General features: G+C 39.9%; 1 protein-coding gene across 1 annotated transcript in view; it reads right to left on the bottom strand.

The window, feature by feature from the left end:
* The window catches only part of LOC141799950 (uncharacterized), a 33,705-nt gene that overhangs the window by 5,796 nt on the left and 15,446 nt on the right, over positions 1–12,463 (bottom strand). Inside the window, exons 7-9 of the mRNA XM_074682380.1 lie at positions 10,723–10,737; positions 3,101–3,193; positions 197–269 (exon numbers count right to left, since the gene is read on the bottom strand). Of these exons, the coding sequence (XP_074538481.1) occupies positions 197–269; positions 3,101–3,193; positions 10,723–10,737 (181 nt within the window). The remainder of the gene's footprint in view (positions 1–196; positions 270–3,100; positions 3,194–10,722; positions 10,738–12,463) is intronic.

Genomic DNA, 12,463 nt, shown 5'->3' with positions numbered 1-12,463 from the left:
AGCTGAGATTTCTACTTAACTACACTTTTTGTGCATATTTCGGACACAATTAGTAGAGAAATATGGTGTAATTTTTCATCCACAAGGGGCAGCAAAATCAACACAAACTTAAAGTTTCTCTCTGGAGCTTTAAACACTAATTTAAAGCTGCTTTTATGTGCTTATCTCACGGCTAAGAAGTGGAAGCAGCTTTTACCGTAAGTTCCTACGAGCAGGTCTAGAATATGCTGATGACCGTGTAGCGCTGCGATGTGTAACGGTGTGTATCCCTGCAGACAAAAAGGAAAAAAACAAGCATCAAGACCTAAAAGTTGAAATTTAACTTTCAGATTTATCATACTTCCTTTTTTGGTGAATGAGTAAAACACACAGTGTCATAACAGACACGCAGGTCAGAGAGAGTTTTGCTTTGAGCTCTGGAAGTTTTAACTGTGTCAGAGAGCTGGAAGGGTTCAGTACCTACCCCCTGCAGGTTCCCAGGCCCAAACGCAGCCAACGAAAACAGCATGAGAAAAAAAACATACAAATTAGCAAAGGTTATGGAAACAGAAGATAATGATAAAAACATAATTGCTCGGTAATTCCCTGAAAATTGCGTCGTTGTTGGGTTGTGCATGCTGGCACATAGACGCTCTGTTTTTGGGAAACAATTACCGTGACATGACATGATTTATTAGCGGAGCACTCCTGCAACACGTGCTGCTGTAATACATTTTCACAGCTGGGTGTTCACGCAGATCATTTAGGATCATTACATCACAGAGAGGCTCAAAGACAGAGGAGCAGCAGAGAATCAAAGACTTACTGCACGTCCATCACCTCCTCATTAAAACACCTCCATACTCACATGCTGAAAGAAAAAAAAAACAGGTTTGAGTCGGTAAATGTGTGCATACAGCAGAGCTTCACAACACTGTGAGATTAAAGGAGCACTCCACTAAGTTCAGTAAGTGTGGATCCATGTGATCCATCCAATGTGATTGTCACCAAAACTTTAGTCCTACTTTAATGTTATACTTCCTTTCAGCAGACTGTCTGCTACAATTTGGTGTTAGTTGCAGGTTTGTACGATAATTTGTTTCCTGACAGTGTTGAAAACTATGATGGCCCAGTACATATTTCATATTCCAGATCTTAGCATCCAGAATATTGCCAGGATTTGGATCATACTTTTACATCTGTTAGAAATTATGGTGACCTTGTCTTGTATTGTTTTGCAAAGCAATCCGACCATTAATGGTGGAGTTATATCCACATATGGTGAAAACGGCCCTATCTCACAATGATAAAGAATCCTTAAAAAAAATCCTGGATCTAGACGGTGATCTGGGTCACCTCCAAAATTTAATCACTTATCCCATTTCCTGACAATTTCATCAAGATCTGTTTGTTACTTTTTAAGTTATGTTGATCACAGACAAACAGACAAACTCTTAAATTTATGAAAAGATTCAGAGGACCCAGGATGCTTCCCTGAGGGACTCCGCTGGTTATGGAGGTACTCAAAATACATCTTTAGGATGGACTTATTTTTTCAACATTATATCATTTTTTTTTCTCTTTGTTTAGGGGCAGTTTACTCAACAACGGTTTTAGGGTGAAGCACAAAAGTTTTGTTGTGTTTCAGCCCCGATGACGTCACACTACGCTTCACACAAGCACGTGCAACAGGATAACAGTACCCTTAATACATTCGTCGCAAACTACTGCTCAATCTGCTAAATCTGCTGACTGTCTTTCAACAAAATGAACATCTGTTGCTCCACTTTTGAACTTAGTATTCCCAATACACCAGATGACCACCTCAACTCTACTTCAGTGAAGATTTCCCAAAAGCGGCTTCAGGACAAGACAGTTATAGCACCACCTACAGGCTTGGCATGCTTACTACAGCTTTTTCAGTCCCTCAGTGTTTCAGTGTTCTGGGCAGATTTTTTCACTGCGTTTTAGCGTTTTCAGATGAAACATTGTCATGTAGATGGGGCCTTAGACAAAGATAGGGCATAAGGAAATAGCCACTTTTCTTTTTTTTTATAAATTCTTTTATCCAAACTTACACTCAAAAACACTCTTCTGCGTATTAACCCACATTTTTTAATCAATTAATTCAGGGTCATTGATTTATTGCAAGTGTTTCCTAAAGGCAAGAAAGAGGTGACTTGTTTAAATTTTCAGACAGTTGTTGAATTAATTAGTCAACAGTCATAAGTGAATTTTTACGCTATTTTTTAATAAATTTCTAACATTATTCAAATCAAAATAAAACTTTATTTCCCAGTTATGGCTGGTGAATTAGGTGCAAAATTCTTACTCTTAGAGTACGGTCCCTTGACTCTATAAAGAGGCTTTGATTCCCAAAACAAAAAAACTGCATTAACTTAGGCCCTATTTTCACGACGTTTCATTCGAAAACGCTGAAAAAAATCTGCATTCACACCGAAATGATGGGGGACTGAAAACGCTGTAGTAAGCATGCCAGACCTGTAGATGGTGCTTTAACAGTCTTGTGTATCCCCCTTTTGGGATATCGTTTTAGGTGGACTAAAACGCTGTTTCCGTGTAAACCAGAGGCCGAAATGCAACAAAACTTTTGCGCTTCACCCTTAAACCATTGTTGTGTTTACGGTCCCTTAGAAACCAATCTCCTGCTTGTCTGGATTTTGGCGCCCCCTGTGGCCAAAGATGTGCTTTTTTTTTGCTGTGCATGCCAAAGCATTATTTTCTGAAAATAATATCTCATCATGCTTTTTTTCTTTCATTTATCTCATTTTTCACATATTGGGAAGTATTTAAAATGTCAACAAAGGTGTTACTACAGCATCATCTGGTCTGACTCCTTCCCCCTTTTATTGGATACAGGCATTATAAAGTACAACATTAAGATTTATAATCATGATACTGATGGTTTTGTTTACTTTTATAGGCCAAAAAGAGGCCTTGTTGTTAATTGCAACCTACTTTACAGCCACTTCACCTTCATTCTGTACTGCTGGGAATAAAGTAGTCAACTCATGACTGAGGTGCAGCTCTCAAAATGTTTGAAAAACTGGGGAGTGCTCCTTTAAAATCACTCGTTAAAAGAGCTTATAGTGAAAAATGCACTCACTGATTTTGTGTTGACATCAGCCCCGGCGTTAGCCACCAGAGTGGCCATGTCCTCGCTGCCGTGTTTGGCAGCCCAGTGCAGCGCCGTCTGTGGGAAACAAGGAAGAAGAGTTAGTCATTCTTCTCTAAAGCTGTGAACTATTGTTTGGTGTCATAATAACTGTGGCATCATTACAAGAAGACATGGGCTGTGTGCGGGCAGGGAGAGCCAGCTGTGCACAGAGGGGAGCGCACGGATGGAGGGATGGGGAGAAAGAGGTATGGACAGACGGTTTCCTGCCTAATTACAAAACAACACAGCACTGTGCCCACAGTCAGGGGGCCCGGCCGCCTGTCACCAGGGGGAAGATTGATGATGTTAGTGTGACCTGCAGAGTGGAGACCCACCCAGACATCACCCACTACTGTCAGCGCACGTCATGGAGGGAAGCACAGGGCCCCAGGACACGACTGTGGGAGATACACCCACAGGTCCACAAGCAGAGGAGGGAAAATAATAGACACATGTATGAACAACACAAACCACATCCACCTGTTGGAGCGTGGCTGTGATCTCCACAGTTCCCCCGCACACTTTAAGCTGTGTAATTATGGGCCGTCAGCAGGTGAGAGCAGATGTTAGCCCAGAAGCTGTGTGTGTGTTTCAGTGTTTGACCCTTCACACAGAGAATCAAACAGTTACAATTTCTGGATCAACTATTAACTGTGAAAAGCTGAAACACCTCTGACTCTCTTCTTTAAAAGAAGCTCTGCAGCTGATCTGATGGGAGGAAAACCACTTGTGTTTGCACCTGAAATAATGATAAAACAAAACTCACTAAGTTAAACTAAAAAAAAAAAACAATCCCTCATTTTGTGGGAGCACGCAGGTAGCAGAACTCTAAACCACATTAATGAAACAAGTTAACATCCAGGGATGAGTCACGACTTTCAAATATTCGAAGTCGTAAAAAAAAGAATCATTTATGTGACTATTTTCCAACCTTTTTCATTGTTTTTCACCAAAGCTGTGCTTTTAAAGTGTCCTTATTGTAGCCACCTAAAAGCTGTTTGTTAACTGCCAATTAAAAACCAAAGAAGAAGAAGAAAGTGTCATTTCCAGGTAAGAGTAAAACTGGTGTAGCAAGCTTTAGTGAGTGTCAGTATTCAAAAAGTTTAAGAACTTTTTGAAATAATAAATAAAACTTAGGCGAACTACAAACTCTGCAAGACCAAACTAGTTTAACACGGGCACCTGATTGAAAGGGCAGTGACTAATAGGGATGGGTACCGAGTTAGGTACTTTCATAGGTACCGACCGAATTCTGTCAAAAGTACCGGGTACCAATTCACGTAAAATCAAAAGGTACCATGTTTAGGTCCCTAAATGCATTCTTGTGACTCTGGGGTAGTAAAAGAGAAGGCGATTTTCCATGCTGGACATGAACACAACATTGCAAGATTACATATTGACGAATAAATATGTTGAGTTGAAAAAAATATATATATTATTAAACAAATTGATATATTTTTTACCACAATAAAACGAAAAGTACCAAAAATTGGTACCGTTGAGTACCTGTACCGATTGCCAGGTACCGGGCATCGGTACCATATCGCTTAAAATGTGAAAGGTACCCATCCTTAGTGACAAATGGATAAATCTTTATGCTCTTTTAAATTACTTAAAGACACCTTTCTTTTCGATGTGCTTTATCAGAGATTTTAGCTGAGCATGTTTTAATCATGAAATTGCGTCTTTTATTTTTATCTTATTTTTAAACTTTCTTCTTTGGTTTTATCATGAGCAGTATTTTAAATACTTTACCATTTTTTGTTTTAATTGTCTTAATTTTTTACTGTTTTTACTGTTTTTATCTTTACAGATGTTTTCCTTTCCTTTATTTGGTGGTGGTTCTCAGCCTTTTATATATTTCTATATTTTTTCCTCACATTTCTCTTTTCCCTCTCTCCTCCATTTCATTTTACTGGTTGTTTTTATGATATAAAGCACTTCATAACTCTCTTTGGAAAAGTGCTATATAAATCAAGTTTGTTATTATCATTATTATAATCGACTTAATTGAATTAATCAAATTGATTGAATCCTAGTGTCTAGTAGACACAAGTAGTATAATTGCTTGAAATGCCCATCACATTCATTGAAAAAGTCACAAATGGTCAACTGTTGCTTATGCTGATAACATCTGACTGCAGTGTTCGCAGAGAGTCATTGTTTATTTTTAAACAGCCGTGTCAGAGCAGACATCATCAGATTATTCCAAAAAGCCAATTATTTGACCCACTGATTATCTCCAGAAATCGTAACTTGGTCAAGTAACTTTCAAAAGAAACATTTCAAGATCATCAGACTTCAATCATGTCACCAAAACTCGGTGAAACGTGCTGCTAAGCATGAAGAAAACCCTTTGGTCATTTCACTTCGGTTACCCATATTGCTATCTTTGGAATAGTATAGTACATTATATCCACAGTTTTATGGCAGTCAAATTTTCCCCTCTTTCTCTCTTTTTCTTTTTAACTTTTTTTTTGTTTGTTTTTATTCAGTACAAATATGGAACATATTTTTTTTAAGCGTGTCACAGTATCAAGGTTCCTTTTTTATAGGCGTGAGAGAAAGCAAAGAAAAAAGACTAGGGATGCACTGATATGCTCGATTTTGCTCGATATTAACCGATATATATTATAACCAATATTCACAGTGATATCAATATTGGTAAAAAAACAAAAAAAAACTTAGAGGATGTATCGAGGTGGTTCAGAGAGAAGGAGCAGCACAATAGTGAGAAAAGACGACAATGGAGGTCTTGAAAGATTGTAACAAAGATGGGATCTTCCAAAGATGTTTTCATCAACATCAAAATGTTTCAGCCTTTTTTTGCTGCATAAAAGTGGAGCAAGAAACTAGTTAACTAATGTGTATTGTATGGAATTGTCTTTAGAGCAGTTACAACTCAAGTCTTTCTGTTTTCAAAGCTAAATGTGCTAATCGTAGCCCAGCTAACCTGCAGGCAGCAGAAATATTTCTGCTCCTACCCTCTGAAGGGAATAAGGAGAAGCGATATGAAGCCACACCTCTGTGTGTGCAGCGTCTGGCAGACAGATTGTGATAGATACTGTCTGGCTTGAGTATCCCTGTCTCTTTTGTCGGCCTGCTGTCACATCTGAAGACTGATTGACTCAGGGGCTGTCTGACAGGCGGCTCGGGGAGTCTCCTGTTGGGCCGGAGTGATGAACGAGGCTGAACAGGATGCTGCATCTTCCCTTCCTGCGTTTCTGTTCCTGCCCACCGTGGTGAACCCCCCCCTAAACCCACCACCCTCACCTGTCCAATCACTCAGGGACGTCTCTTTCACCGCCACGCGCTCCCCGGTGAGGGAAGCGGTGGCTAAAGAGGGCTCACACGGACAGGACACACAAAGGCCAGTGAGCTGTGACACTTGATGTGGAGGAAGACAGAGAGGAGTGATGGGGTAATGATGTACTTACAAACTGTGAGGAGGAGGAAGTCCGTCACAACAGGAGCACGGGCGCACGTCAGGAGAGGGAGAGAAGAAGAGAGGTGTTTGACTTTAGCTTTTCAATCGCACTTTCAAAACTATGCAAAGACTGTACTGTAGCATATGTATTCAGATTATGCTAGCATGTGCTTCTATGTCCTTGGATGCCAAGACAGAAAGCAGAGGAATCACTGCTGAATCATTCTGGCTAACGCTAAGGTTTAAGGCTAAGCTAAGGCTTTGACTGAGGTGACTGCTAGATATGGCAAAGATAACTGTTAAATTTTGGGTTTTTTTATGGCTGTGACTAAGGCTAAAGCTAAAGCTAAGGTAAGCTACTGGCTAAAGTTGTGCTTAAGCTGAAGCTAAACTTAGCCGAAGTTTTCAGCTAAGTTTGAATACAGATAAACTACTGCTAAAAAAACTAAAACCCAACTTTTGTCAAAGCAAAAGCTACAAAATAAGTTAGCATCTAGACTACCAATGGGGTTTTGGCTAACTTACAAGCTAAGGTGACATAAAGAAACATGATGATCCATTTTTGTCATAGCTAAAACTACAGCCAAGTCTACCACCCATGCTGCTGCTAAGGTTACAGTTTCTATTTCCGCTAGTGCTATAGCTAATATTATGGCAATGCTAAGGCTAGGGCCTTGACCTCAGTTACAGCTAACGCTAGTTATGTTATGGCTTTAGCTTTGACTGAAGTGATTTAGCCTACAGAAAGATGTCGCTAAGACTATAGCTAATGCTTGACTGTTGTTACAGCTGAAGCTAAGTCTAGACAGCAGTCAAGGCTAATGCTACAGCTATTATTTATGGCTGCAGATATGGCTATTATGGCCAAGGCCTTGGCTGTGGCTTCAGTTATGGCTATGCCTTATGCTAATGCTAAGTTATCAGTTAGTCCACTGAGGTTTTTTTGAGTTTAAGGCTAAAGCTAAACTGTTGTGACTATGACTAAGGTGAACATAAGGTTTATGACTTGGATTATGACTAAGACTAAGGTTAAGGATACATTTGAAGCTTGTAAGCCAGGGGTGTCAAACTCATTTTCACTGAGGGCCACATCAGCATAATAGTTTCCCTCAGAGGGCCAGATATGAGCTAAATGTAGCATGAAATAAATGCAACTACTGCTTCAAAAATGCACCCTCTGAAAAAGACTTTACAGTGCAGGACATTCCTTTAACCACAGTAAAGCTAGCTTTAACTGCCAAGTTTTTTGGTCGTGGCTTTCTTAGATACATCCTTCTACGACTGCAGTTTACATTTTAAATCTTGCACTTTTTGTTATTTTTCTTGAAAACTCGCTTTGGCAAACTTAGTTCTGTGTTTGGCGTCTACTCTTTCACAACCACCACGGCCTCATAACACAAAAGACATACCAGTTTTTCCCCTTGATGTGCTGCCTTTCATGAAACAGCCTTCAATCTGCATCAACTTTTCTCTTCCTGAACATTTTGGGGCCATTGTTTTATTTCTCAGTTCCACTAGTTTGGAAAATGGGGCTGACGTGAAAACACTGCAATCTAGTGGCGTGATGCTGTTAGCTTGTGGGTAGCATAACTGGTGGGTATTACGGGGAACATAGCTTATCGTCAGTGCACCCTTTTGACTTATCTTTTATAAGACAATTGCGGGCCACATAAAATGGTGTGGCAGGCCACATTTGGCTCGCGGGCCTTGAGTTTGACACGTGTTGTAAGCGAATAATTTCAAAAAGGTAACACTAAGGCTGTATTCAGACCAGAAAAGTCCTTTGGTCCACTTGTTTGGTCCGGACCAAAAGCAGACTTTAATTTTTTCGTTTGGTGCGGTTCGTATTCAGATTGTACTTTTTGCAAGTGGACTATAATCTGTGAACACATCCAGGTGTGTGACGATCAGTGCTCTCATTGGACAGCACTGACAAAGGGCGGCACACAGAATACAGACCCAGAAATAGAGGTAAACGTGTGTTTGTGCTCTTATTAGAGCTGCAAAATCATTTTCAGTTTCAAGAGCAGCTCCTTCAAAGCAGGTTTAACAACACCGTTTCAAATTTTGGAACAGCAAAGACGAATGCGCACAGCAAGGAGACGCTATGCTCTGCGTGTCCTGACCCACAACATGCTAGCAACAGCGTGGCTAAACAGAAGACGAAGGATCAGGTGTGAACCAAAGAACAACATTCACTACGAGCTGCGAGTGAAATACGTGGGGATTAATGCACAATGCTTGGCTACGGTGGCTTTATAGGCCCAAAAGGCGCATGTATCCTGTAGTTAGTTCAGATGGACCTTGGTTTGTATTCAGACCTGCACCAGAGAACCACGAACCGCACCAGAGTTCGTTTGTGTCTATTCACACCTGCATGGAAAGTCTTTACCAGCATGGTAAACAAACCCTGGTCTGTTTAAAGTGGACCAAACAGTCCAGGTCTGAATACCACCTCAGATTAGCTTAGCTTAGCTTAGCTTAATGTTGCGCTCTCACTAAAGGTTTACTGACACCTTTAGTGAGAGAGCATAAAGAATGGCCTGTGAGTTACATGTATGGTCAATTTAACAACACATGTAGATGCAACTTCCTGTCAGACAAGGCTAACAATGTGAGTTGAAATGCAAAATTTTTTACAAACAACACAAATTCAACATGCAAATTTGCTTTATTTGCAAACTTGAGAGAAATATTTGTGCCGTGAAACCCAACCAGACAAGAGATGATGACTCATGATGTGACGAACTGAAAGTAGGACTGTCAGTCTTCAAGGAAATATGGGACAAATTGATCTGGCTTTCTGACGTTTATCTGGATTGGTCGGTTAAATCTGGCTCACATTAAGTCTAAAAAGACATTTTCTACTAAAAATAAGACAAAATCACTTGATAAGATTTCAGTTTTTTGCAGGGTTGAAGTTGCTACAGCGAGCAGCCAATGCAGATTTTCTTCACAGGCTCATGGACGGCAGCTGCTCCACACCTCCATCCAATAATCCAGCTCTGAGGTATAAATCAGGCTCAAGGTGAGGCCTGGGTGTTTGACCAGTCTTCACTTTTAGGACGCCTCATGTTTCAGCTTTAGTTTGAAGTACAGCTCTACAAAAGTACCTGATCCTGACAAACACTGGTCAGAACAGGAAACACTTAGTCCTCCCAGGATGAAGAGTAATCCCTTCAGTCCTGGTCAAACATGTGATTTAAAGCCTGGTATTTGTTAAACTTAGAGTAACTTTAGCTTCGTCTGGACATGATAAATGTAAATCAAACACTATAACTCCTGGATTTATGGACTCATAAGTCACCAGGAGTCTCGTGACTTGTTGTACGTCGTCTGTGTAAAGGCATCCACCTCTGCTGGACAGGGAAAGGCTGAGGGCCAAAGGGAACATCAAAGAGGCCTGAGGGGGACTTAGCACCTTCCCAGGGACACAACCTGCATTGTTCTACAATTAATCCCAGCCTGCTCTATTACTTTCAGATTATCTTTAAGTGGGTGAAGTCTTTGTGGGGCATTAAGGCTCTCCTTAATCTCCCCCCTCCATCTCCCTACACTTCAATGGCGGCCGTGCTATCTTGTCCGGGTGGGGATGGCAGAGGCTTAGGGCCGCTCTTAGAAGGTGGTCCACCACGGCCACAGGACAGTGTGAGAACTGTGACACAGGGGAGGGACAACAAACATGAGCTCAAATCTCTTAAGCGCACAGGGAGACAAATAAAAGGATTTTGGTTGTCAGGGGGGCACAGGAGCTAAAAAGCTATCTTTCATAATCCTTTTGATAGTGGACCTTTGAAATGCACGATCTGGATGTTTTAACACAGGCTTCTCAGAATACGATTAGGGGGAAAATCTCGGCAGAATGAGCTTGTGAAAGTTACACAAGCAAAACGCAGGTCTGAGGCCGAGGAGGTTTTAGTCTGGCGCTTTGAACTGCGCAAACACTGACGAAGAAAGGAGAAACACAGCTGCAGACGATCACTTTAATGTGAAGAGTGTGTGAACTGCTGCTCTAACAGGTGTTATTACACAGACAGAAGCAGGAGGAATCACACTCACCCCCTGAGATGGCCGGTCATGGTCACAGTCAGGAACCACAGAGAGTCAAAATGAGAAAATAAGAGGCTTTAAGTCAGACAAAGGACACGTCAGACTGAATAAAAGTCATGAAAATATTACGAGTTCACATTAACTGACATGTTAACGCCTGGGAGACACTCACCGATGTGAAGTCCTGGTTTGATCCCAGAAAAGAAGAAAAAGAGAAAAACTGAATTTAGAAATGAAACTTTTTTCACATTGAATGAAGCAGTCCTAACTTCTGTTGGGTAAAAAACATTGTTTATGTAAGTCTTCACTTCATATTTGTGTAAAATGAAAGGATAAGTCCTTTTTAAGTCTCTTAGTTCGCCTCTGTTTTGAGTCAACCAATCACTGTATGTGGCTTATTATTATGGAAAATGTTTTGCCAACTATCTGCAGCACCATTAAAACGAGTTGTTGAAAAATGTTTCTACTTTAAAGCTCTGCTCCTGGTAGGGCTGGGTGCCAAATTAGGTACTTTTATAGGTACCGATCCAATTCTGTCAAAAGTACCAGGTATCCATTCACGTAAAACTAAAAGGTTCCATGTTTAGGTACCTAAATGCTTCCTTGTGACTGTGATGGAGTGGAAGAGAAGGCGATTTTCCATACTGGACATGAACACAGCATTGCAAGGTTATATATTGAAGAATAAATATGTTAAAATGATTTTTTTTTATTATTATTATTATTAAAAAAATTGATATTTTTTACCATATCGTTTCAAATGTGAAAGGTACCCCTCCCTAGCTCCTGGCATCTTTCCCACTCGTCACCTGTGTCACCTACAGTCCCACCCACAACACAATCTGATTGGCTAGAGCTTTCATTTTGAGAGCCGCACTGTAATTGGTTAAATTTTTACTCTGAAAAACGATGTTGAAGGCTTCAGCAGTGATAAAAAATATGGTAAAGGCTCTGAACAAAGTCTTGTGTGTAAGTTTTCAATTTTTCAAATTTAAACTTTTCACAGAAAGCTGTAAGAAGAGGGACAAAAACAAAGTACTTAAAAAAGAGAAAAAGTCTGATCTCAGCAGTAAGTGCAGAAAGTATGACACTAGATATTTGTTTGGCTTATCTTGGATCGGGCTGGCTGATGCTCCAAAGTCACAATGTGGGGTTTGTAACATCTGGAGACCAAACACCAAAATGTATTATTTTATTTATTTATTTTTTAATTTAATTTTATTTAATTTTATTTATTATTTTATTATTTTTATTATTATCATTTTTATACTTTTTATTTTTTTTTATTGTTTTCAAGAAAACATATCAGCTCCAAATACCAGTTCTCGATCCAGAGAAATCCTAAAAGTCAGCATTAGTATCTGTCCTAAACAAAAAGAAAGAAGTCAACTTCTACTCAAAGTCTGTATAAAGATTATGCTGAAAAATAAAATAATGAAGGAGCAAATTTAATTTTAAAGAAGTGCATGTTGTTTTGTTTTTCTGTGTTTGATTTTCTCTGTTGCATGAAACTGACGTTTGAATTTCGAAAAGGTGATTGTTTTGTTTTTTTTTCTGGTCTCATCCAATTTGCATTCCCGTCATCATCTTTGCAAAAATTGTGATATCAATACTTGCGGCTATTGGTACTTTTTCTGTGAATGCAGCTGTAAAAAAAGCAGACCTGATGCTTTCAATGTTTTTGAAGTTACATTTTCAAGCTTTTTATGTTTCTATTAAAGAGGACATGACAGTGGAGAGATCAGGAAACAGGGAGAGTAGGGGGCGCCCTGTGACCTGATAGTCTCTGAATCATGCAAAATAAAACTGCTTGAGTTTGGACTTTTAAA

Source organism: Halichoeres trimaculatus, unplaced genomic scaffold (genome assembly GCF_033239565.1).
Source record: "Halichoeres trimaculatus isolate MK-OKI-2021-1 unplaced genomic scaffold, fHalTri1.1 fHalTri1_scaffold_11, whole genome shotgun sequence".
In the NCBI taxonomy this organism is placed as follows: domain Eukaryota; kingdom Metazoa; phylum Chordata; class Actinopteri; order Labriformes; family Labridae; genus Halichoeres; species Halichoeres trimaculatus.
Note: the sequence above shows the minus strand (reverse complement) of the source record. Positions and strands in the feature narration are given on the sequence as shown.